Source organism: Lytechinus pictus, chromosome 9, assembly GCF_037042905.1.
Source record: "Lytechinus pictus isolate F3 Inbred chromosome 9, Lp3.0, whole genome shotgun sequence".
NCBI classification, from domain to species: domain Eukaryota; kingdom Metazoa; phylum Echinodermata; class Echinoidea; order Temnopleuroida; family Toxopneustidae; genus Lytechinus; species Lytechinus pictus.
Window position 1 is genome coordinate 1,396,154 of NC_087253.1, and position 24,712 is coordinate 1,420,865.

The window sequence follows — 24,712 nt, forward strand, 5'->3', positions numbered from 1 at the left end:
TAACTCAACAATCTAATACATATTTCGAATATGAATTTTGTTCAAAAATTTGAATGTTGCATTATTTCCCAATATATTCTTAACGATTATTCAAAATGTTTCCTTTCTACAATCTCTACCTTTTAATTTTCATAATTGCCACTGTATGTTAAGGCATGGACCTACTAGGTGAACTAGATCCTCTTGAAAATAATGCCCTTTGATCACATTAATGATGGCACGCTTACAACACATGTACCTGCCACTGAGCACGCGAATGACGCGCGAACCTTCATAAAGATAAGGATAAGAAAAAAACAATCATATGCGATTGGGATGGCCATATAGCACATTGTTGCGTATGACTACAATCTTCGCGCGATTTTTCTTTGTATTGGCCTCCTTTGTCTTGATAAAACATCAGCCACGAGGATGCTCTCACAACACTCAGGACTATTCTTCAGAATAGTAATTTTGGTTGGCATTAATTTCCGATTTTCACCATAAATTGATAAAGTATCCAATCAAAACCATGGTGATTGTATGTCACATTCTCTTGGTGATGATATCGGCGATCATTTCAGGTAAGTTGATCATTTTTCCTTGATTCGTTTCTGTAATAGTTACCTTTCTCTTGTTTATTTTATATAATACAACACCCTGGAGCAGAATATATTTGCTTATCTCCAAAGTGCACAAGAATTAACACATATAAGGAATACAAGAGAGCTATTATTTATTACTTAAAGGACAGGTCTACCCCATAAAAAGTTGAATAGAATAACAAGAGAAAATCATACAAGCATAACACTGAACATTTTGATCAAAATCGGATGTCAAATAAGAAAGTTATGACATTCTAATATTTCGCTTAATTCCACACAACGGTTATATGCAAATCACGGGTCGTCTGCAAAATGAAGGGATTGCTGACGTCATCCACTCACTACTTCTTTTGTATTCTGTTACTCCCTAAATATGTTGTCAATTCTGTTAAAATTGAAATATACTATAATTCAAACAATAAAAAGCAAAAGAAATAGTGGGTGATGGACATCATCGACTCTCATTTGCATATCACTGAGTTGTGCATTATAACTGTTTTGAGAAAAATGAGAAATAAGCGAAACTCTAAAATGTCATAACTTTCTTATTTTACATCCGATTTTGATGAAATTTTCAGCGTCATTGCTTGTTAGATTTTCTCTATTGATTTAAATCAACATTTAATGGGTGGACGTTACCTTTATTAAGAGGGAGCTTTGATAAAAACCCATGTTTAGACATAATATGAATCCATGAAGGCACTGTCGGATCCAAAGAGATAAAAACAATGAAAATCCATATTTCATTGTTCGAAATAGACATGAAATGAAATACTCCGAAAATTTGCTTTGCCCAATTGATCGTGGGCCCGGCAGCCGCTGTGCAGCGCCAGATCGACGAGGCTCTATCCCTTTAATCGTTGAACGCCAAACAGGGTATAACAGCAACTCCCATCTTTTAACGTCTTTTGGGCTGACCCGGCCTGGGTTCGACCCTCCCTATTGTGAGACGGACGCTATACCAATTGAGCCAACACCTTCAGGGGAGGGGGGCACACAGGTGCACATAATTTAATGGTTATAATTATAGCGATTATACTACTACAGCAGAAAACAAGTTTAATCACAGCGAAGGGTATTTTGGACATGGCCCTAACCCCCCCCCCAAAAGGTAAAATTGCCAATATGAGTGTATATTTCTAACTAAATTAGTTGTTAAATGGTTGATTTTTTAAAGGGTGTGCGCCTCCTTGTAGCCCCCTCTCTCTCTTTTTTCTGTCACTGTACTTAACTCTGGATGGTTTGTGCTTTTTGAGAGTTACCATCTGTTTTATGAATATTTGTAGAGGCAGCTAGACCAGTTTGATAACATTTGTGTTTGGATCTCCTGTTTAACTTTGATGTCTCATTTTTTATCTAACTTGGCATTTCACTGTGCAGCCATTTTACAACAGCTCAACATGATGTTCACTCAGCCTTATTAAATCTCTTCACTTTGTAGTGTACAATAGACTTGACATTGACAATGGGATTGGTCAAGTTTGGATCTTTTGTTATTGCATTGACGCCATCAATGGCGACAATGCATTGTTGTTGTTCCGTATTCCTATTCCGCAATCTTCTTCTTCTGCCAAAAACCCCATTCACTTAAAACATAGAGTTTGTTAACTCTGCCCAGGCCACGTCCCTCATCCAGATTTTTTGTAAGATGGAAATTTTAGGGCTTGGGTCCAAGTGACGCCTATTACGGTAATTTTGACACAGAGGTTCGAGCCTATACAAAAGACGAGTTGGGGAAGGTCCATGGCCTACTATATATATCTATCTATCTATCTCTCCCAGTAAATCTATCAATATCATTTCCCGTCTCTTATCTATTCCGCCTGCAGTTTATGCCAACACCACAAGCACGAATTTCGTCACCATCAAACAATGCGAAGACTTGACCAATCTCAACCAATCCACAGCTGTTCAAGAAATACCATGCATCTACCATATCACCGACAACCAGACCGTTTTCCAACTGAACTGCTTGGTGTACGTGGCGATGCCGGAGGTTTCTCTCTCTTGGACGACCAACGGAACCAACATCGGGACGTACCTGACGTTTACGATCGAAGATCGAGAAGACGGGACGTTTGACCAGATGCTGACGATGACAGGGTCTGTGAATGAGACTAAGAATGGTACTGTCTTTACCTGTGTGGCTGAAGGATTGTCTGTTTGTGGACTTGCGAACAGTTCAGTTATATTCATCAAGACTGAACATCAATCTGAAGTTCCAAGTCATGAGCCGACAGGCTCTACAAATCTACTTGCACTAAAAATCGCCCTACCGATTGCGGTAGGATTTGCAGCAACCGTTATTGTGGGATTTTTCGTCTGGAGAAATCTGAGGCATAAAAGACAGGGTATGTGTATTCCAGCTTGTGTAAAAATTCTTCTGTATCGACTGGACAATGGTGACATAAAAGAATTGAAGACGGATATGAGCTATTTTAATACAGAAAATATTTTATTAGATACATACATCTTACACATCTTCACACTGGCGGATCCCTTTTGAGAGCCATAATCAAAATTTGTAATGTAAATAATGATAACAATAATATTAATAATAATCATGATAATAATGGTCAAAGTTTTTGTATAACGCATAACACATAACAAGGAGAGGAAGAGAAGTGTTCGTGGGTTCATTTTGTTAAGGCTAGGTACAATTTGAATAAGTATGTTTTAAAAGCTGTTTTGAATTTGTTTACTGAATCGATTGTTTTCAGGGAATTTGGGAGTTTGTTCATAAAACAGAGGCTGCCTGAGCAAATGAACGTTTGCCATATGATTTTATTGATGTTGTACTTGATATTGTTAATATACCATTTTAGCCCAAATGTGCCCCCCCCCCCTTGAAAGTGAGGATCTTTTTATTTTGCTTGTAAAATTTTCATCGGAAAAATGTGACCCTCCCCTTGGAAAATCCTGGATCCGCCCCTGCATCTTCACACTTTATCGCCATGCTCAACAACGAGAAAAAGGGCTGAAGACAATTAAGATATCAATCGTCTAAAGTGTCAGTAGTCTATTTAAACAACTGAAAATTACTTTTTCATCTACCCTAACTACCTGGCCTTTTATCAATAATATTAATTGCCATGTTTAGTTCAAAGACGAAACAGATTATTACTGTCATAAATCGACTTATATATTCTATTATCAATTGCTGTTGCAGATCAAAGAATACCCGACTCTGACGAAGGTGAAGAACTCTGCGTATGAAGAGGGATGAAAACAATATACAGGAAAATTTCTTAATTTCTTCACAAGCACATAAGTTTTGAGAAAATGTTGAGTGTATATTGTCATTGCTCAATCATGTCTATTATAATGTATTTATAATATCTTAGCTTAATCAAAATGTTTATACAATAAACCAGCTTTAACAAAATTAGCTTGAAATATTAACAATTATGTACACAATTTTATGGAGATAGTAATCTTGAAAAATAAACAGTTTGCACCTGTCGACAATTTTTATCAAATTGATATTTGACTCCATATTGTAAATACAGCTGCTTATTTCGTTCACTTTCAACCCTGTCAACTTTGCCTGTTGTTGTGTAGTGTTTTTTTTAAGGGGGTGGCACAAAGGATGTAGAAAGTGGTAGGGGGGCATGTGGAGAGATTTTTTTGGAGGGGAGCAAGATAATTTTTTCGACAATGTTTTCTTGTAAAAATTCTGAGGGGGGAACAGTTTTTATTTTTATTGTTAGGGGGACGCGTTAATGCCCCCATGGCCGTCCGTAGCCGGGGAGGAGGGGACTTGCCTTGAAAATTCCACAACATTCACCAAAATAGTGCATGACGTCCTCCTCTTTGACAAACTCGGTCACTTCATTGCTTTCAAGTTTCTTCGCAAATTTTGAATGTGTCTTGCCCCAAATTCTGCCTAATATACATCAAAGATTCCAAGGGCCTTTTATTAATCAGGTGATGCTGGTTTGATAAGTAAAAGCAAGTTTTTACTACAAAATGAAGGTCGTTTTTGTCATGACAAATTTGACATGCAAAACAAAAAAAAAGGTTCGCTACAAAACAAAGATAATTTTGGTCCAGGAAAAATTGGAAAAGCCAAAAAAAAGATATTATTAAAGCTGATTTTTCTTACATTTCTGCTATAATTAAGCATACCTCCTGGATTTCCAGGGTTGCTGCCTATGGTGAATAACACTCGCAGCACCATATCAGCACCCACCCCCCCCCCCCCTTCGCCACTGCGATTTCCTAGTCTACAAAAATTAATGTAGACCCACATCTGCAGTGTGTGTACCACAGCTGATTCAATGAGTCTGCATAGCAGACTAGGTCTACTATGAAATGGCTCGCTTCGCTCGCCCTTTCAGGCTGGTTTGCTTCGCAAACCAGCATCAGCGCGCTGCGCGCACTGAGATCCCACCATACGAGCCATTCAGAGTCTGCATAGCAGACTAGCGATTTCCTAAGATAATCCACTGATACACGTTCGTGATTCTAATCATGTTCTAGTTTAGTTTCACACGTGCTAAATATTCGTCATTAGCCTTATTTTTCACTGGAATCATCAATTGAATTACGATTTTTTTTACCGTGTGAAAGGGCGGCAATTCCCATCCCATCAAGACAGTGATTGGAATGAGAAGAGAAAATCATACTAGTATAACACTGAAAATGTCATCAAAATTGAATATATATTAAGAACGTTTTAACATTTCAAAATTCCCCTTATTTTACCCCAAACAATTATGCACAACACTGATTTGTGAATGAGAGAGTCGATGACGTCACTCACTAATTCTTTTGTTATTCATTATAATGTCAATGGAATGGAATCGAAGATAATGCATGTTGAAAGAGTTGAGAAATAATAGGAAGTGTGAAAATTAAGGGAGAGATAAGACAAAGAAGGGGAAATGAACAGAAAAGAAAAAGCGAAGTTGAAGAGAGAGAGAGCAGAGGTGGAGAGCAAGTAAATGTTTAAATTATTGATATTGATTAATTGATTGATAGTATTTATTCAAATTCATCATTAAAAAAACATCATATAAGTAACTCTCAGCAAATGTTAACGGAGAACCAAACCAGAGAATGAATGAAAGAGAGTGGAGCGCTATAAAACAGGAGATCGGGATATTACCTCAATGAAAAGAGAATAAATGACAGAGGGAAGAGGAGAATGAGAACAAATAGAAAATGAGAGACAAGATAGGGAAATACAAGGCAAGTTGGAAGGGGGAGAAAAGATTTTGAGAGAAATGATACATGGGTGGGGAAAGTATAGATGAGAGGAAAAAAATGAGAGGGGGAGGGGAGAATGTGAAAAGATTTAAGTAGAGATAATGAGAAATCAATAAAGAAAGAGGTTGAATGAGGATGGGAGAGAGATGAAGGAGAATACTTTGAGAGAATGGATGTAAAGAGAGTAATAGGAACCGATCATGGGTAACGTTTCATCATGGGCCTACTATACTGTGACAGAGGCCCATCGTTTCATGAAATCATCATTTTCACCATTTGGTTCAAGCTACTGAAATTCTTGTATCTTTTTGACTCGCAACAAATTTATCAATGAAAACTGAGTGTTTCATGAAACACTTCCTAAGACATTAAATATGAAACTTATGCGGAGGAGATAGTAATTTGAATCTCCACATGGAGAAGATTTGAAACCTGCATCGCCCCAAAAGTATCAAAACAAGGTACTATTTTTAAGAACACAAGCGTCAACGTCTCCTGGAAAAAAATACTTTTGTCCCGGGGGGGGGGGGGATATACCACCCACATATTTCGGAAAGGGAAAATGGCATGTGCAATTATCTCCCCCCCACACTTTTCAAGACAGGAACAGTATTCTCAATCCTCAAATGATAAATTAATACTTTTGTTAATGCTCGGATTAATCTTCAAATCTTCATCGTCAAAGTGCTTAAGATTGGCCCCTTGGCCTAGTTTTGCATTCTCCAAAGGTAAAATTTCTCTCGCGCGAGAGAAATTTTAGTCATTGTAAATTTCTTGTAAAAATAGATTGAGCGCGCTCAATCTATTTTTACAAGAATTTTTGCAATGACGAATCCGTCTATTTGTGAATTGAATGATTTCAATTACTTTTAAATGTGCTTATAACTTTGATCATAAACCAATCAAAACATTCTTTAAATACACTGGCGTCCACTGGGGTGTCGTATACTAGTTTTGGTGGAAGCGTGGGATATATTTGCACAAAAATATAGACCTACCCTACACTGGCGCACAGATGGGGGGGGCTGGGCTTATAAGGACCAAGACAAAAAGAGAAAAGGAAAGAGAGAATGGATAAATATTATATCATTTTCTGAAAATTATATTAAAATCTATCAGAAAATATGATTTTTGTAATAAAAATGTCGACATTTTGCCCTATGCGCCATATTTCGCCCCCAATGTTTGTAAACATTTCTTTCTTTTTATACTTCAAGTTAAGTGTATGATGAGTTACTGATGACATTGATCAAATCAGTACCGTTAATGAAACGCTTAAGCATGTTATAATAAGAGAGCAATATTTCCCACATATTTCTTTACATTTTATATATTTTTATAGGATATTTTCAATCACATTAGTTAACGCAACAATCTAATACATATTCCGAATATGAATTTTGTTCAAAATTTTGAATGTTTTGCATCATTTTCCAATATATTTTTAAAGATTATTCAAAATCTTTCCTTTCTACAAACTCTACCTTTTCATTTTCATAATTGTCACTGTATGTTAAGGCATGGACCTACTAGGTGAACTAGATCCTCTTGAAAATAATGCCCTTTGATCACATTAATGATGGCACGCTTACCACACATGCACCTGCCACTGAGCACGCGAATGACGCGCGAACCTTCATGAAAAAAAAGGATAAGAAAAAACAATCATATGCGATTGGGATGGCCATATAGCACATTGTTGCGTATGACTACGTTCGTCCGCCATTTTTCTCTGCATTGGTCTCCTTTGTCTCTATATCACATCAGCCACGAGATGCTCTCACAATACTCAGGACTATTCTTCAGAATAGTAATTTTGGTTGGCATTCAGTTCCAATTTTCACCAGAAGTTGATAAAGTATCCAATTAAAACCATGGTGATTGTATATCACATTCTCTTGGTGATGATATCGGCGATCATTTCAGGTAAGTTTGATCGTTTTTCTTTGATTCGTTTCTGTAATAGTTACCTTTCTCTTTTTTATTTTATATAACACAACACCCTGGAGCAAAATATATTTTGCTAATCTCCAAAGTGCACAAGAATTAACACATATAAGGAATACAAGAGAGCAATTATTTATTACTTAAAGGACAGGTCCACCCCATAAGGTAGGTACCGGTAGGAAGTAATTCCTCAAGAAGCTGTGTGCGCTGTGAACGCCTAGCTTAGCCGGGTAATATAGGAGCACCTTGAGCACCTAACAAGGTGGATATGTGCGCAATATAAATACCCTATATTATATTATAAAAAGTTGAATAGAATAACAAGAGAAAATCCTACAAGCATATAACACTGAAAATTTGATCAGAAAGGGATGTAAAATAAGAAAGTTATGACATTCTAAAAAATTTCGCTTAATTTCACACTACGGTTATATGCAAATCCTGGGTGGTCTGCAATTGCTGACGTCTTCTACTCACTATTTCTTTTTTATTCTGTTCTCCTTAAATATGTTGTCAATCCTGTAAAAATTGAAATATAATATTATGATTCAAACAATAAAAATAAAAGAAATAGGGAATGATTGACATGTAACTGAGTTGTGCATATAACCGTTTTGAGAAAAATAAGCGAAACTTTAAAATGTTATAACTTTCGTATTTCTATTTTACATCCGAATTCGATGAAACTTTTAGCGTTTTGCTTCAAATCGGCATTTTTCTGGGATGGACCTTACCTTTTTTAAGAGGAAGAATTGGTATAGAAACCCATGTTTAGTTTAGACATAATATAAATCAATGAATGCCCTGTCGGATCCAGGGTCCCCAACCGTGCACCCCCCCCCCCGTTCAAAAACCATACTCAAAATTTTTAATGTAAATATGCCATTTATAACCAAGTGTGCCCAACCCCCCTTAAGAGCGAGGACCTTTTATTTTCAATCGAAAATCCTGGATCCGCCCCTGAATAAAAACAAGTATGATCACACAATCGCTCATAATTTAATGGTTATAATTATAGCGATTAACTACTACTGCGTAAAATGAGTTCAATCACAGCGAAGGGTATTTTAGACATGGCTCTGGAAAAAACGGGTAACATTGTCAATAGGAGTGTACATTTCTAACTTAATGTACTGAACACAAAAACTGTAAGTGCATGAAAAAACTTATACTGATAATGCCATTTAACTGATGTTGTCATTGTATTCTCCATTAGATGGCAAAAGTAAACAAATCATTCAGTTGCAATAAATTGCACAGGTGGATTTTAAAAGACAGATCTAATTAAAAAAATCTGTGGATCGAAAAGACATTAAAAAAGACGAAAATTCGTAGACCTGTAAAATAATATGTACAAGTACAAAAATCTACAACACAGTTTAAAAAGTTTTTTCATTTTAGATATTGTGTGCAAATGAAAACACTTTATCAATTATTTATAGATGACTGTTGTGGAATTCATGGCATATCGGGGGTGGGGGATATGAGGGGAATCAAATTGGGCCTGCGTTTTGCACATGAGCTACACTTCAAATGGCGGGGGTATATCTACCGTCATATTTTGCGACGTACTTGTAATTGTACTTTAAAACGAAGAAGCTACTTATTTGGCAGTAAAACGGAGACTGTAACGTCGACCTTTTCTAAATTGCCACTCATTCCATCTTGTTGTGTTTACTTAACTGAAAAAAAAATGTTCAAATCACACCTCATCAGGAGGTTTATGTATCATCACCAATTTTTTTTAAATTGATTTTTTAATGAAAATGATGATGTTGCAAACTGCAATAAAATGATTTAACTAAAATTCCTTTATTCCCCTGCACACCAAAGGCCTCCACCCATTGTCATCAGTAGCGGCATCGGTAGTAATGAAACGATCGGATAGTCTTTTTCACGACCTTCGTTTGGGCTTATTGTCAACAATTTGTAAATGAGTTGCTAAACTTCTAATTCATTAATTTGTTAATTTGTTAAAATCTAAGATACAGTAGATGCTTCCACTGTTGGCACAATACAATCTGTTCAACTGCTTAACGGCTCCAGTGCTATCCTACCTTGTCAGTACCATCATGCTATATATGAGATATACTGGGCATACCTTAATGGCCACAAAGAATCCGGAGGAGACACTCTTGTCAAATTGGACGTGTACTTTGACATTGGTAAACGGATTGGTAAGGGCTTTGAAGAAGGGCGTTTCAACATCAGTGATGACTTTTCTCTCTTGATCGAGCCTGTTATGATGAAAGATGGTGGTCTGTATTCCTGTATTGTGTCTGGTATAGCATCGGGAATTTCATATCAGAATTACACTAATGTCACTGTATATGGTGAGTTTTTTTGTTACCATTCAGAACAAGATTTTTTGTTCGTCTAGATTATTTAGAGTTTGGTATACATAAGATTAATTTTGAGGGCTAGAGTCCAAGTGACGCCTATTAAGGTAATTTTGACCCAGAGTAGCTTTAAGAGATTCGAGCCTATACAAAAGACGAATTGGGGAAGGTCCATGGCCTATTATATCTACCAATAAATCTATCAATATCATTTTTCATCTCTTATCTATTCCGCCTGTAGTTTATGCCAACACCACAAACACGAATTTCGTCACCATCAAGCAATGCCGAAGACTTGACCAATCTCAACCAATCCACAGCTTATGAAGAAACACCATGCATCTACCCAACCATCGACAACCAGACCGAATTCCAACTGAACTGCTCAGTGTACGGGGCGATGCCAAAGGTTCCACTCTCTTGGACGACCGGGAGAACTAATGTCGGGACGAACTACGACCTGACGTATACGATCGGAGAACGAGAAGACGGAACGTTTGATCAGATGCTGACGATGACAGGGTCTGTGAATGAGACTAAGAATGGTACTGTCTTTACCTGTGTGGCTGAAGGGTTGTCTGTCGGTGGACTTGCGAACAGTTCCGTTATATTCTTCAAGACTGAACATCAATCTGAAGTTCCAAGTCATGAGCCTACAGGCTCTACAAATCCACTCGCACTAAAAATTGCTTTACCGGTAGGACTTATAGCTGTAGCCGTTATTGTGGCATTTTTCGTTTGGAGAAATCTGAGGCGTAAAAGAAAAGGTATGCTTATTCCAGCTTGTGTAAAAATAATCTTGTAGACAGTGGTGTACCTTGGGACACGGCATAGGGGGCACCAATAAAAGTTTTGAGTCACTTTGTGGATGCGCGCGAAGCGCGCTCAATATTCAGGTATACTGGCCTAATAGAGACATTTTAAGGACTGTACCAAAAGGACATATCACCGGTTTACTGACGGATGGTCTATTATCACTTGGTCTAATCATCAGATGGGCTAACAACATTCGGGCTAAACCCACTTAGTCCAATTCTCTTTTGGTCTAATGACCATTTGGTCTAATAGCCAATTAGTCTAATGACTACTTGGTCTAATAGCCACTTGGTCTCATGAACACTTGGTCTAATAGCCAATTGGTCTAATGGCCACTTGGTCTAATAGCCACTTGGTCTAATACCAGTTGGTCTAATCCTCACTTGGTCTATATTGCAGTTGGTCTAATCCTCACTTGGTCCATTATTTAGTTGGTCTAATGTGCAGTTGGTCTAATATACATTTCGGCCAATTTCCACTTGGTCTAATTTCCAGATAGTCTAACATTCATTTCGTCTACATGCCATTTGGTCTAATTTGTAAAGTCTGCATGAACGTGACTTTGTTTTCAATTTTCTGGTGAAATGTTAAAAGTTACTTTCCGCGCGCCGGCTTCGAATCTTCACACGCGCCCCCTCGATATTTGAGTACAGTTAGAGTGACGTATATTTCGTCCCCAACTGAATTTTGAAAATATGGGGATTAAACATCCTTTGGGGATTGTTTTGTCTGTTTCAGGGGATTTTTGAAGGTTTTGGTGAAAAACAATCAAATTTGCTATTTTTCTGTAAAATAATGCTAACATAGAGGTGGAAAAAAATATGATATTTATCTATCCACCTCTATGTATACGATCCACTGTAGATAGTTAACGCCGGCTTAACCAAATCATGGTTCCCAACTTTTCAAGAAAACAAAAATCCCAAATTTTTCTCTGATGAAGTTAAAAAATTCCCGAATTATTTAAACCCATTCCCAGTTTCTCATGTTTTCTAAGTTGTTGCAGTGAATTACATTGATTATTATTTTTTTAGTTATGCATGCATAATGTACCAGTAGGCCTATACTTGTATTGTAGTAAAAGAGGCTACACTAAAAAAAAACATAACATGTCTTTCAATGAATGCTGCTTTAATATACAACAAAATATAACAGAGTCTGACTGACTATCGTGCTTTCGACTTTTGGGCCGATCAAAATTCCCTGATTTTGCCCTCAATTGAAGCATTTTCCCCGGATTTGAGGCAATCCCTGACTGGAGAAACGTTTAAAAAAATCCCTGATTTCCTTGATATCCCTGGTAGGGTGGGAACCTTGCCAATCGACTTTTAAGGAGGAGGCGAAGAAGTAGAACAAAAACAGAATGAGAAGATATATAGAATAAATGACTACTGTGGTGATAACTGATAAAGGTCTGCAAGCGTAGACTATACTGTCTTATTTCACATCAGAATGATGTGGCTGCTACCAAGATGGTCGCAGTGATGTTGTTGCAGCTAACCCAATAGACCTGTAGAGTGTTATCAAAGTATATCTAACTGGTCTGTTATTTGCCTCCAAACTAACTATTGAAATAACTAAACAAAATATTCATAACAAAATTACATGATCTATTCTAATGGCTTTGTAGTTTTGGAATCCCCCAAACTGCATAACTAGGCCATCAAGTTCAAGTATCGTCCGTAATGGTGCATCACAATGATTTAAAGAGGCATAAACATGTTAACCAAATATGTATCCACACAATCAATTACATTATATTTTCGTTCCTTTCTTCATAATAATTTTATTCTGATGAAACCCCGCCATTCGGCCTTTATAAGCTACAAGGTCCCCAACTTATTGTTCTGTAAATGTGCATGCGGTGATGTAATGATTATGAGTATGATACAATTTTCCTCATCATCTATTATAATCGATATACAGGCCAAATTATAAGAATTATTTGGTTAGAGTAATTTATTTGATGAGCGACCAGCCCTACATCGGCTCTTCCCCTCCGGATCCTGGTGATATGTATTAACTGATGGATGGTATTTATCAATAACGTACCATATTTGCTAATTCTAGATAAAATAAATAATAATGAATAATGCTATATTAGAATAAATGGACATTAGACCAAGTGTGAATTAGACCAAATGAAAATTAGACCAAGTGACGATTAGCCCCACTGGTCATATTAGACTAATTTGCGATTAGACCAAGTGGTCATTAGACCATTTGGATATTATACCAAGTGGTCATTAGACCACTTGGATATAAGACCAAGTGGAAATTAGACTAAATGGAAATTAGACCAAGAGGAAATTAGACCAAACGGTCATTAGACCATGTGGCAATTAGACAAAATGATAATTAGACCAAGTGGAAATTAGCCGAAGTGGAAATTAGACCAAGTGGTGTTAGACCAACTGGAAATTAGACTAAATGGTTTTAGCCCAACTGCTCATTAGACGAATTGGATATTAGACCAAGTGGGAATTAGACGAATTGGATATTAGACCAAGTGAAAATTAGCCCAACTGGTTATTAGCCCAAATGAAAATTAGACGAATTGGATATTAGACCAAGTGGGAATTAGACGAATTGGATATTAGACGAACAGGTTGTAGACGAAATGAGTTTATACTATGTGAAGTTGGACGAACTGATTAGTAGACCATGTGGTATTAGACCATCCGATAATTCACCCATATCACCATGGATTAGTAGGTCCATGATCTCACCGATCAGACAACTCGATCGTGAAGTGCAAGCTGAAAAATGATGATACTCAGACCGAAATAAAGGGTCATTATTAATATTTTTTGGTAATCATGATACGTTTACCTGTCTCACCTAAAACAATGCGAGCGCGAAGCGCGAGATGAAATTTTTGTATAATCCCAAACAGGGACATTTTAAGGACTATTTTTTAGTATTTCACGAAGAGCATACATATTTCACCATAGTCATCTCGTGCAAGCGCCTGCAAACGTACGTTGATTTTTTTTTACAATTACACCTACAATTACAATTACACAATTACACCTAAGCAACGACAATATGGAAAGACACTACGATCACAATTATTGATAAAGTGCCTACCATTTATTATAGGAACATCATGATTTGACACGGTGCTGCAAAGAGGACGATTGTTTACATTATCCTCAACACGTAAACCGCCACAAGCTGGCGCTATAACACTTTACATACAGGAGTCGTAATTACACATACTGGCGTGACCACTTCTTTCCTTTCCTTCCCATCATTCATGAAATATAAGAAGGAATGTACCTAAATATGATTATCATCAAAGCCAGCAAAAATTAACTACAAATCTGATAAACAATAAACAGTATAGTAAAAACATATAGCCATGCACAAGCCCTTTAAAATCATCAAACTACACAATAAGCATTTGTAAACAGCTTGTCTTCAAAATGCAATTAAAACATCAAACCAAAGTTAAATCCTAATTCATTACCATGTAAATCTATGTGAACTTTCCATTCCATCACATCTACAAAATGACGATGTTAAAAAACTTACAATGCACTTAAACGATACATAAAAATATATGAATAGCTCACAGGTGTGCCATTTTTAACGGCCTACATGCTTACCGATATAATTGTCTTCAAAGGTGATTTAATATCTATATCTATCATCACAACCTAATTTGTTTAAATGCCAATCATCCTCATATACTCCATTTAGTAAATGGAAAAAAATTCTTCAAAAATCCTGATAACACATTAGGTACATTAAAGAACTATCTCTGAACTCCAACTGAAATACAAACACCACGAATCAATGTCAGAAGGCGTGTCATAAAAGGACTAAAAACAAATAATTTCCAGTAAAAACAAAATATCCACCCAAAGGCACTTAAAGCAAATCCGCAAACGCACACAAGCAAAACACTGCAAAAGGCATTAAGAGCCATACAACACCTGTACCTTTAAGAAAAGGACGCAGGAAATATCATTTAGATACATGTACATATATGGTGAGTTTTACAATACGTACTGTAAACAACTGCAATAATATTAAGTCTAAGCATAACATGAAATGATGGTGTAAGCCAAACATACAAGATGATCCTTCAACAATAACATGATAAATCACCTACATACATCTATTATCACACGAGAGCAATCCTGAAAAATTAAAAAACAATAATATAGCAGCTGAGCTGCCAACCTCTGATGACCTAAAACATACTGATCCATAATCAAAACCATCATTTGAAGGAAAACAAAAACATTCCAATACGAAAATGAATAAAGTACACATAAAGCACGCCAATCAAAGTTAACAAAAATATATTCCGCAAAAAAATACATGTTGTCACTGTTGATGATGAAAAACATGCTACATATTGTTAAAACATTTTAGTTGACAGCCTCGTAACAGTGCATTCACAAATGAAAGTTTAGGGATTGCCCTGTAAAACTGCAACAAAACTTAAATTTAAGTAATGTGTAATCACCTAAACCAACACTACATGATACATCTATGAACCTGTAAACTCACTGAAAACCCCAAATTGGCATGTATATTCAAAACAAAATAAATGCACTAACAAATAACCATAAACATACACAATTAAAAACCATACAAGCATGGACAGCATATAATAAGCATCATTATGTAAGCCAAACATACATAATCTACAAAAACAGGAAATGAAATACGGGGATTACAAAATATCATTCCGAAGTGAATACACATGCAAGGTAAAGTACAATAAAACAAAATAAAATAGCATACAATTCTCACACCAGCAAACCAAAGTTGCATGCCACGAAGGTGATTAAGGAAACTAACCGTACAAAAATATACAATTAAAGAAAAAAAATCAGTACTACTGTCCATCATACAGCCGCTACCATAATCTGCAAATATACACTGAATGGGGGGGGGGGATATCTAAAACAAAAAAAAAGCATAAAAACAACCCTGTAGAGGCGACTGAGCATGCCAAGACCTCCTGTTGAGAAACAGAGAAATAAATTAAATGGTTATACCGTTAAAAGAAGAAAACAATACTGTATAAAATAAAGGAACGAGCCGAGCTAACAGTTTAAAGGTATTGTTGAGAACGCAAGTAGGGTAATCATCATCACAAGTGCTATTAACAAGAGGTGTAGTCCATATCTGGGGGGCGCCATAGGTGATACCACATCATCGTGATGAAGGGGCGGCACAGGCGAAACCACAAAACGGAAGATATGACGTTGTAGGCGAACGACATACCGTGCCTGTTCGATGAGCGGCTGCTATGCAGGGACTGGGCTCTCTTGACACCATGGTGAAGTGCGCGCTTCTTAGGGGTGGTAGCGACACCAGTGGGAGCCAACAGAACATCTGGAGGGCGGCCAGGAGGGATGTCGATCTCTTCGAAGTAAGGATGTGAACAAGGGGCCACCCTTGTCCTCTGGACACATGGGGGAGACGTCCCGCCCAGCTGGGCCCGGCTGGAGGTGTTCCTAACCATGGCTGGATATCCACCAAGAGCTTCTCGGGAGGGACCCATTTGGGAAGTGTGGATGGGACCCAATGGAACAGCAGGATCAGAGACGTCACCTACGACATTAAGGGTTAGGTCAGCAACAGATGAAAGGAAAGATGGCTCTTCCATCAAATGAGGGGGTCCAGGGCCATTATCACATACAGTAAGTGGACTGTATCAGACCCATCGATCACATCGGAGTCGGACAGGGTGATGACTTGATATCCACAAAAAATGTCAGATGTCAGGGTAGATGTTTGGGTTTGTGACAGGTCCTCAGGTGGGGTATCTGCACATTTACAAACGTCAACTCGCTGCAAATGGATGGAGAGTTCGGTAGAGGACTCAAGTAAGGGCTGCAGTACGACATCAACAGAGGGCTGAGGACTCAGTGTGGATTTACCGCTGCAGTCCAAGTCTTTGGAAGCAAAAGGCTGTTCGAGTCCATGCGTGCATGGAAGGACTTGGCGTAGATGGTATAACCTGGTGTTGCACATCTGCGGCAATATCGAGCGATACAACGTCACACTCCTGTAGCGGAGGAGTCTCGCCAGCGGCATGCGAACCTGAACTCGGGTCGGGTAGTCGTGAACCATAGCGCAAAGCATCGTCGCACGCCTGACGCGGAGGAGTCTCACTTGCAGCATGCAAAACCGAACTCTGAACGGGCATTGGTGGACCATAGACGATAGCTGGTCCATTACCGAAACGAATTTGATGCCGGGCAGGTCGGACGATTACATCATGCATTTCCATAAAAGGGGAGCCGGACTGCACTTCAACTTCAAGAGACCCTACAACATACCCTACAAACAGAAACTGCTGATCAAAATGAGTAAGTACAAGGGAAATTTCTCCAATAAATCCTACACCAGAATTGTCAGCAAGTGTGTCAGAACCTGTAAAATGAGCACCTAGTCTACGAACTGTAGCGTACCTAATCAAGTTCCTTGAAGCTCCGCTAATAAAGGTAACCTGGATCTTCTCTTCACCACAAAATAAATCAGCATAAGGAGCATGACTTGCCTTATTAGGCACCACTGAAGAACTGGCCACACTTATATAATGTGACATTGTATCACACCTCTGGAACTCACCTGACTCCGATGAGTTACCAGTGTTGCTATGGAAATCTGCCAGATACTCAAAGGGCTCGTCTAACACTAACGAGTCATCAAAGCAACCAAGAGTTCTAGACCTGTCAATAGGCGAGTCAGTCATAAATGATAAAGGACCAGGAGTACTACCAGTGTGGTCATCACAAGACAAATCATCAGACAGATTGCAGTTCATGTCATTGTCAAGTAGGTGGTTATTAAGGTCTAATCCGAGAAAATTACCATGTCCATAAACATGAGCGACATGGCGGGCCTGCGCAACACAACGCTTGTCTTCTATAGGAAGAAATGGGCAATCCCCAATGTGATGTTGATGTGAGCGTCTAGCCTCATAACATAGCGGACAATTATGTTTCATAACTAGTTGTGTGTTTGATTCTTCATCACAAGATAAACGATCATGTTCATGTGTATGGCTAGAACTACAGTTAGTACTAACACTATTATCCTGGGAGGGAAGTTGACAGAGGAGCCCACCCCATTCTTCAAACTCTTCATCACAACATAAATCATCATCAGTGTCATGTTCATATTGTGTCTGGAAAGAACTGGTGTTAATAGATCTAGGTCTACTGTCAATATCCTTGGAGGGAGGTTGGCTGAGGAGCCCATCCCTCTCATCATCACAACATAAACCATCATCTCCATATTCATCATACTCATATTCACAACTACTCTCAATCTCGTGTTCATTTCTGATATCTATTGTACTATAATTAGAGTGACTTAATTAAGCTAGAAACATTACAATTACTATGGGGAAAGGGGGGTGTGCTTCTCTCTCGGGCGTGAGCATTGAGGCCTCTCTTTCGGGCATGGGGAAGAGGTTGTTGGTATCTGTAATAGTAACGTGGATAAGCCAACATGATTACCAATTAATGGGAATGTGTAAACGGCGCAAATGCATGATCACGAAACAACAACCTATAACGGAAAAGCTTTCCGACCGACCGTATGCAAGGATTGCAATGGCCATTCCTACTGCGTGTCATTGCACAGATGGCGAAGATTCGCTCAAGCTGCCACCACGACAATAAGGAAAGACACTACGATCACAATTATTGATTAAGTGCCTACCATTTATTATAGGAACATCATGATTTGACACGGTGCCGCAAAGAGGACGATTGTTTACATTATCCTCAACACGTAAACCGCCACAAGCTGGCGCTATAACACTTTACATACAGGAGTCATAATTACACATACTGGCGCAAAGTGGGATGTTCATGATTACAATAACTTCAAAAAGTGCTTTATGAAGCACTTTTTGAAGTTATTGTAATCATGAACATGTTGATTGATTTGATTACTGTGAGATACGTATCATGATACGTATCTCACAGTAATCAAATCAAGCGCGAGCTGGAATGTTTTATATTAGACCTAAAGAGGTGCATTCTAAGGCTTGTTTGTAGGGATTAATTAAGACCATACGTATTTCATTAACCAAATGATGCCAGCGCGAAGCGCGAGCTAAAAACTTGATATTCAAACCAGAAAAAGGGGACAAATTATGGACTGCCTTAAGGAATTCATGAATAGCAGAAATATTTCACCAATCCACTAATGCAAACATCAGCACGGACTGGCAATATTTTATTTTCAGACCTTGAAAGGGGGCAATCACTTTAAGTAGTCCTAAAGGAGAAGCATATGTCACAACATAAAATAATACAATCTCAAAGTGGGAGGAAATATATTTGGTTTATATTGACTTGAAAACGGTATGTTTTAGTACTATTTAATATCCTTGAAGAGGATTGTTTATCCCATTAAACAGACAATGCTAGCGCCAGGAGTGATGAACACATAGGCCCTAAGCAAGTTTTGTTTAATAAAGTTATGAAAAATATTCATGTTAGATAATATAATGAATTATATAATCACATTACTTTCTTCTTCTTCCCCAACTACGTTTCTCTTTCTTTCTCCCTCTTTTTCCTCTCCCCTTTGTTTTTAAGGGGAGAACGTGCCCCCCGTAGTTACGCCACAACGGGGGGCCGTTTCATAAAGCTGTTCGTAAGTTACGAACGACTTTATGAACGATTGGTGATCCTTTCTTACGCGCTAAACCATCGCCACAAGAAAGGATCACCAGTCGTTCTTAATGTCGCTCTTAACTTACGAACAGCTTTATGAAACGGCCCCCAGGACTTAATGGGAACATAACAGAAATGAAAACGGATATGAACTGTTTAGATAAGGAAAACATTATATTAGATGCATCTTTATAATTTATCGTCGTCATGCCCAACAACAGATAACAGGGTGGAGCGGAGGACAATTTAGCTATCTATCGTGTATCAAACAACTCAAAATTATTTTTTAATCTACCCCAACTATCTGGCCTTGCATCAGAAATAATTATTGATTGCCATGTTTAATTTAAAGGACAAGTCCACCCCAACAAAGAGTTGATTTGAATAAAAAGAGAAAAATCCAACAAACATAACACTGAAAATTTCATCAAAATCGGATGTAAAATTTAAAAAAATATGAATTTTTAAAGTTTCGCTTAATTTCACAAAACAGTTATATGCACATCCTGGTCAATATGCAAATGGGGGAACTGATGACTTCACTCACTATTTCTTTTTGTATTTTATTATGTAAAATATGAAATATTCAAATTTTCTCCTCATTGTCCTGTAAAACAAAGTTTTATTTCTCTCTGAACTTGTGGAATTACCATTGTTTTTATGGTTCAGTCAAGTTGGTCATTACTGTCAATTCTGTAAAAATAAAAATATTGTATAAATCAAACATTAAAAACAAAATAAATAATGAGAAAGGGACATCATCGATCCTCTGATTTGCATGTGATTAAATTATTGTGCATATAACTATTGTGTGAAAAATAAGCGAAACTTTAAAATGACATATTTTACATCCGATTTTGATGAAATTTTCAGCAATATGCTTGTCTGATTTTTCTCTTTTTATTCAAATCAATCAATCAATTATTCTGAGGTGGACTTGACCTACAAAGACGAAAGAGGTTATTCATGTCATCAATCGACTTATATGCTATTACCATTTGCTGTTGCAGATCGAGGAATACGTCTGAAGAAGGTGAAGAACTCCGCGGATGAACATGATGAAGAGCAATAGACGGGATAATTTCTAAATTTTTTCACAAGCCAGAATTTGTGAGAAAAGGTTGAGTGTTTGCATATTTGACTACGTGTCCTAATATAATACTGCATTGCTAAATCATGTCTATATTATGGTTGTTCCACTTTATATGTTTGTCATTTTGCCTCCGACGAAGATTCTGCTAGGATCGAAAGCTTAGGCCCCTTTTTGACTTTCTAATTTACTCCATTGGCTCTCTTTTATTAGATAAGCAGTTTTCAGCAGCTTCTTTTTGCCATTGATCTCCTATTCTGCTGTTGTATCACTCCCATGTGATCATCCTTATCTTATTTGTCTTGTTTTATCCATATATGTTTGATTTTCTGTATTTGTATTTTAGTGTTTTCTTGTTTACTTTCCTTCCATAGTTAAACTTACTCACTAATGCCCCCTTTGTCTCCTTGTTTCTAGTGTTGCTGTAGCTTGTTTGTGGTCTATATTATGGTTGTTCCACTTTATATGTTTGTCATTTTGCCTCCGACGAAGATTCTGCTAGGATCGAAAGCTTAGGCCCCTTTTTGACTTTCTGTTAACAATTATGTACAAAATGTGGAGATAATAATCTAAAAATAAACAGTTTGCACCTGTCTACGATTATTATCAAATTGATCTTTGAAGCCATAATGTATTTGAACAGCTGGCAATTTCGTTCGCTCTCAATTCTGTCAATAAGGCACTTAGTTGTTGTAAAGTGGGTTTTTTAAGGGGGGGAGGGGGTCATGGACCTGGCCACGGAGGATTATCTGTTGTTACTGGGGGTGCTGTGACAATGCTCAGCACCCCCAGTAACAATAGATTAATCCTCCGTGGACAGGTCCATGGGGGGGGGGGGGTGGCGAAATGAGGATGAAGGGAAGGGGAAGGAAAGATGAGAAAAAGACGCCTTACCCTAAAATAACTAGGTTTTTCATACGAAGAACCACAAAGAAGTTACTGAGGCCAATTAAGATGGAAGAGCTAGGTCACGATTGCAGTACCTAACTAATAAATTTGTTTTTTTAAGGCTTGGTCCCTCTGCATTTACGGATGCAGAGAGGATGTAAAACGGAAAAGAATCTTGCCGTCCGTTTGAAAAAGTTATGTATCCGTTGTTGTACATGTACTCCTTGCATACGTGTTGCATACGCTCTAGATCCATCGAGCATTCGTCCTCTGTGATTTCATTGTTCGCCCTTTTTGTCCATACGGTCTGGAGCGGATGAAAACGAATGGAGCCACCCCCCCCCCCCGAGCCACCTCGAAATTTGTCAGCTGTATCCGTTATGAATACGTTTTGTGTCCGCCGGCCAGTGGGACCAGGGACTAGGAGTGGATGTTAAATATAGGGGGCAGGTGGAGGGATTTTTTTTTGGGGGGGGGGGTGTGGGGGCAAGAGTATTTTCTCGTATGTTTTCTTTTAAAAATTCTGGGAGAGCAATTATTTTTTGAATTTTTAGGGGGACGGCCTAATGCCCCCATGGCCATACGCAGAGGGGAGGGGGGGGGAGGATTAATTGTCTTGAAAATTGCTCAACATTCACTAGAATAGCGCATGATGATCTTCAATATCACTTTGACAAGCTCGGTCACTTCGTTGTTTGAGTTTCTTCGCGAATTTTGAATCTGTCTTGCCCTAAATTATGCGTACCTCCAAGATTTAATGGGCCTTTTTCCATCGGGGAAAGCTGGTTTAAATTTGACAAGTAAAAAAAAGGCGGGGGGGGGGGGTATTTTAGTACAAAATGAAGGTCGTTTTGGTCATGACAAATTTGACAAAGCGAAAAAAGGCTTCGCTACAAAAGGAAGGTGATTTTGGTCCATGAAAAATTTGAAAAGCAAAAAAAAAAGGGTTTTCACTTAAATATTAAGCTGATTTTCTTATATTTCTGCTATCAAGCATACCTACCAGATACTATCCACTGTATGTATTTTGTATGTATATGTATTTTGTAATTACGTCAATTGTTTTTACAATGGTAATTTTTTTTTACTTTACTTTATTATGGAATCATTTGTACTTTATCTTGTCTTTTATTAGATAAGCAGTTTTCAGCAGCTTCTTTTTGCAATTTTTTTTTGTTAAAGAGATATGAAAACAAAATTCAGAGGATGCTGCCTCTATGGTGTATAACACACGTAGCACCCTCTGGCACCCCCCTTCCCAGGGCCATATGCCCCCTCCTCCCCCTCCCGTGTGCCGCCATTGCGATTTACTAAGATACTCCACTGATACACGTGTTAATGTACTGATAACTGATAATGCAAAATATTTGCAATCCTTATCTATTTGTATTTGTATTGATTTATCTATGATAATGATTAAAAGAATTTATCTGTTAGTCAATTTGACTTCGCTCCCTGATATGATTCTAATTCGTTAGTGAGTGTTCTTTGTCTGAATTATGGCGTCTATCAGGGGCCGCGGAACGGTTTTCAAAGTGGGGGGGGGGGGCTGAGCCAAAAATGGGGGGGGGGGGCTGACCATGCAGAAAATCACAATCGTATGGTCATTATTGCGTTTTTGTACACGGTTTTGGAAAAAAGTGGGGGGGGGGGGGGCTGAAGCCCCCCAGCCCCCCGGTTCCGCGGCCCCTGTCTATAATGGGTGATGTTTCACAAATCAGTTCGTAAGTTACCCACGGTTTTAAGCACGACTGACTACCTGACCCGTTCTTCTGCTTCATTCTGAAACATTTTGATTCTCATCATCAGATAAAGATCAAATCCCATCCCTACAAAACAGGTGATTGGAATAAAAAGAGATATATCGTACTAGCGTAACACTGAAAAATGTCATCTAAATTGAATGTAGAATTAGAAAGCTGTGACATTTCAAAATTCCCCTTATTTTAATAATAATAATAGCTGTATTTATAAAGCGCCTTTTGCCTGAGGATACAAAGCGCTGCTATTATTACCCCGGCTTTAGCTCGAGCTACAATCACCGGCGCTCAGTGCATGCAAGGAATTATTCCTGCCGGGTACCCATTCACCTCACCTGGGTCGAGTGCAGCACCGTGCGGATCAATTTCTTGCTGAAGGAAAACACGCCATGGTTAGGATTCGAACCCACGACCCTCTGTTTGAAAGGCGAGAGTCAGAACCACTAGTCCACGACGCGCCCGCCAGACCTCAAACATTAATGCACAACACTGATTTGTGAGTGAGAGAGTCGATGACGTTACTCACTACTTCTTTTGTTTTTCATTATAATGTCAATTAGAGAGTCGATGATGTCACTCACTACTTCTTTTGTTTTTCATTATAATGTCAATGGAATGGAATTTGGAGATAATGCATGTTGAGAGAGTTGAGAAATAAAAGGAAGTGTGAAAATTAAGGGAGAGATAAGACAACGAAGGGAAAATGAACAGAAAAGAGAAAGTGAAGTTGAAGAGAGAGAGAGAGCAGAGGTGGAGAGCAAGTAAATTGTTAAATTATTATTGATTGATTGATAGTATTTATGCCATTCATCATATTAGTAATTCTCGCCAAAGGTCAAGGGAGAACTAAAATAGAGAATGAATGAAAGAAAGTGGAGCTAATAAAAACAGGAGATCGGGATTTTACTTCAATGGAAAAAGAGAATTAATGAGGGAAAGGAAACCTAGACAAGGAGAGGAGAATGAAGACAAATAGAAAATGAGAGACAAGAAAGAAACATACAGGTAAAGTTGGAAGGGGGATAGAAGATTTTAAGAGAAATAGATACATAGAAAGTATAGATGAGAGAAAAATTGAGAAAAATAATGAGAGAGGGGGGGGGGGTGTGAAAACACTTAAGTGGAGATACTTAGAAATCAATAAAGAAAGAGGTTGAATGAGGATGGGAAGAGAGATGAAGGAGAATACTTTGAGAGAATGGATATAAAGAGAGTAATAGGAAATGATCATGGGCAACGGTTCATAAAATCATCATTTTCACCATTTGTTTTAGTTACTTAAATTCTTTTAACTCACAGCAAATTTATCTATGAAAACTACTGAGTGTTTCATGAAACATTCCCTAAGACATTCAATATGGAGCTTATTCTCTACATGGAGAAGTTTTGAACCTCCATCGCCCCAAAAAAGTAT

The 24,712-nt window shown here is 38.0% G+C and overlaps 2 protein-coding genes across 2 annotated transcripts; both read left to right on the forward strand.

The window, feature by feature from the left end:
• Positions 1-302: 302 nt before the first annotated feature.
• On the forward strand, positions 303-4,114 carry LOC135155390 (uncharacterized). The gene is made up of 3 exons (XM_064104286.1): positions 303-563; positions 2,414-2,935; positions 3,754-4,114. Exons 1-3 carry the CDS (start codon positions 512-514, stop codon positions 3,798-3,800), a joined length of 621 nt encoding a protein of 206 aa, XP_063960356.1. The 5' UTR covers positions 303-511; the 3' UTR covers positions 3,801-4,114.
• Positions 4,115-7,481: 3,367 nt separating this feature from the next.
• On the forward strand, positions 7,482-21,352 carry LOC135155391 (uncharacterized). Its single transcript, XM_064104287.1, has 3 exons — positions 7,482-7,721; positions 10,323-10,848; positions 20,571-21,352. Exons 2-3 carry the CDS (start codon positions 10,326-10,328, stop codon positions 20,630-20,632), a joined length of 585 nt encoding a protein of 194 aa, XP_063960357.1. The 5' UTR covers positions 7,482-7,721; positions 10,323-10,325; the 3' UTR covers positions 20,633-21,352.
• The last annotated feature ends 3,360 nt before the right edge of the window (positions 21,353-24,712 follow it).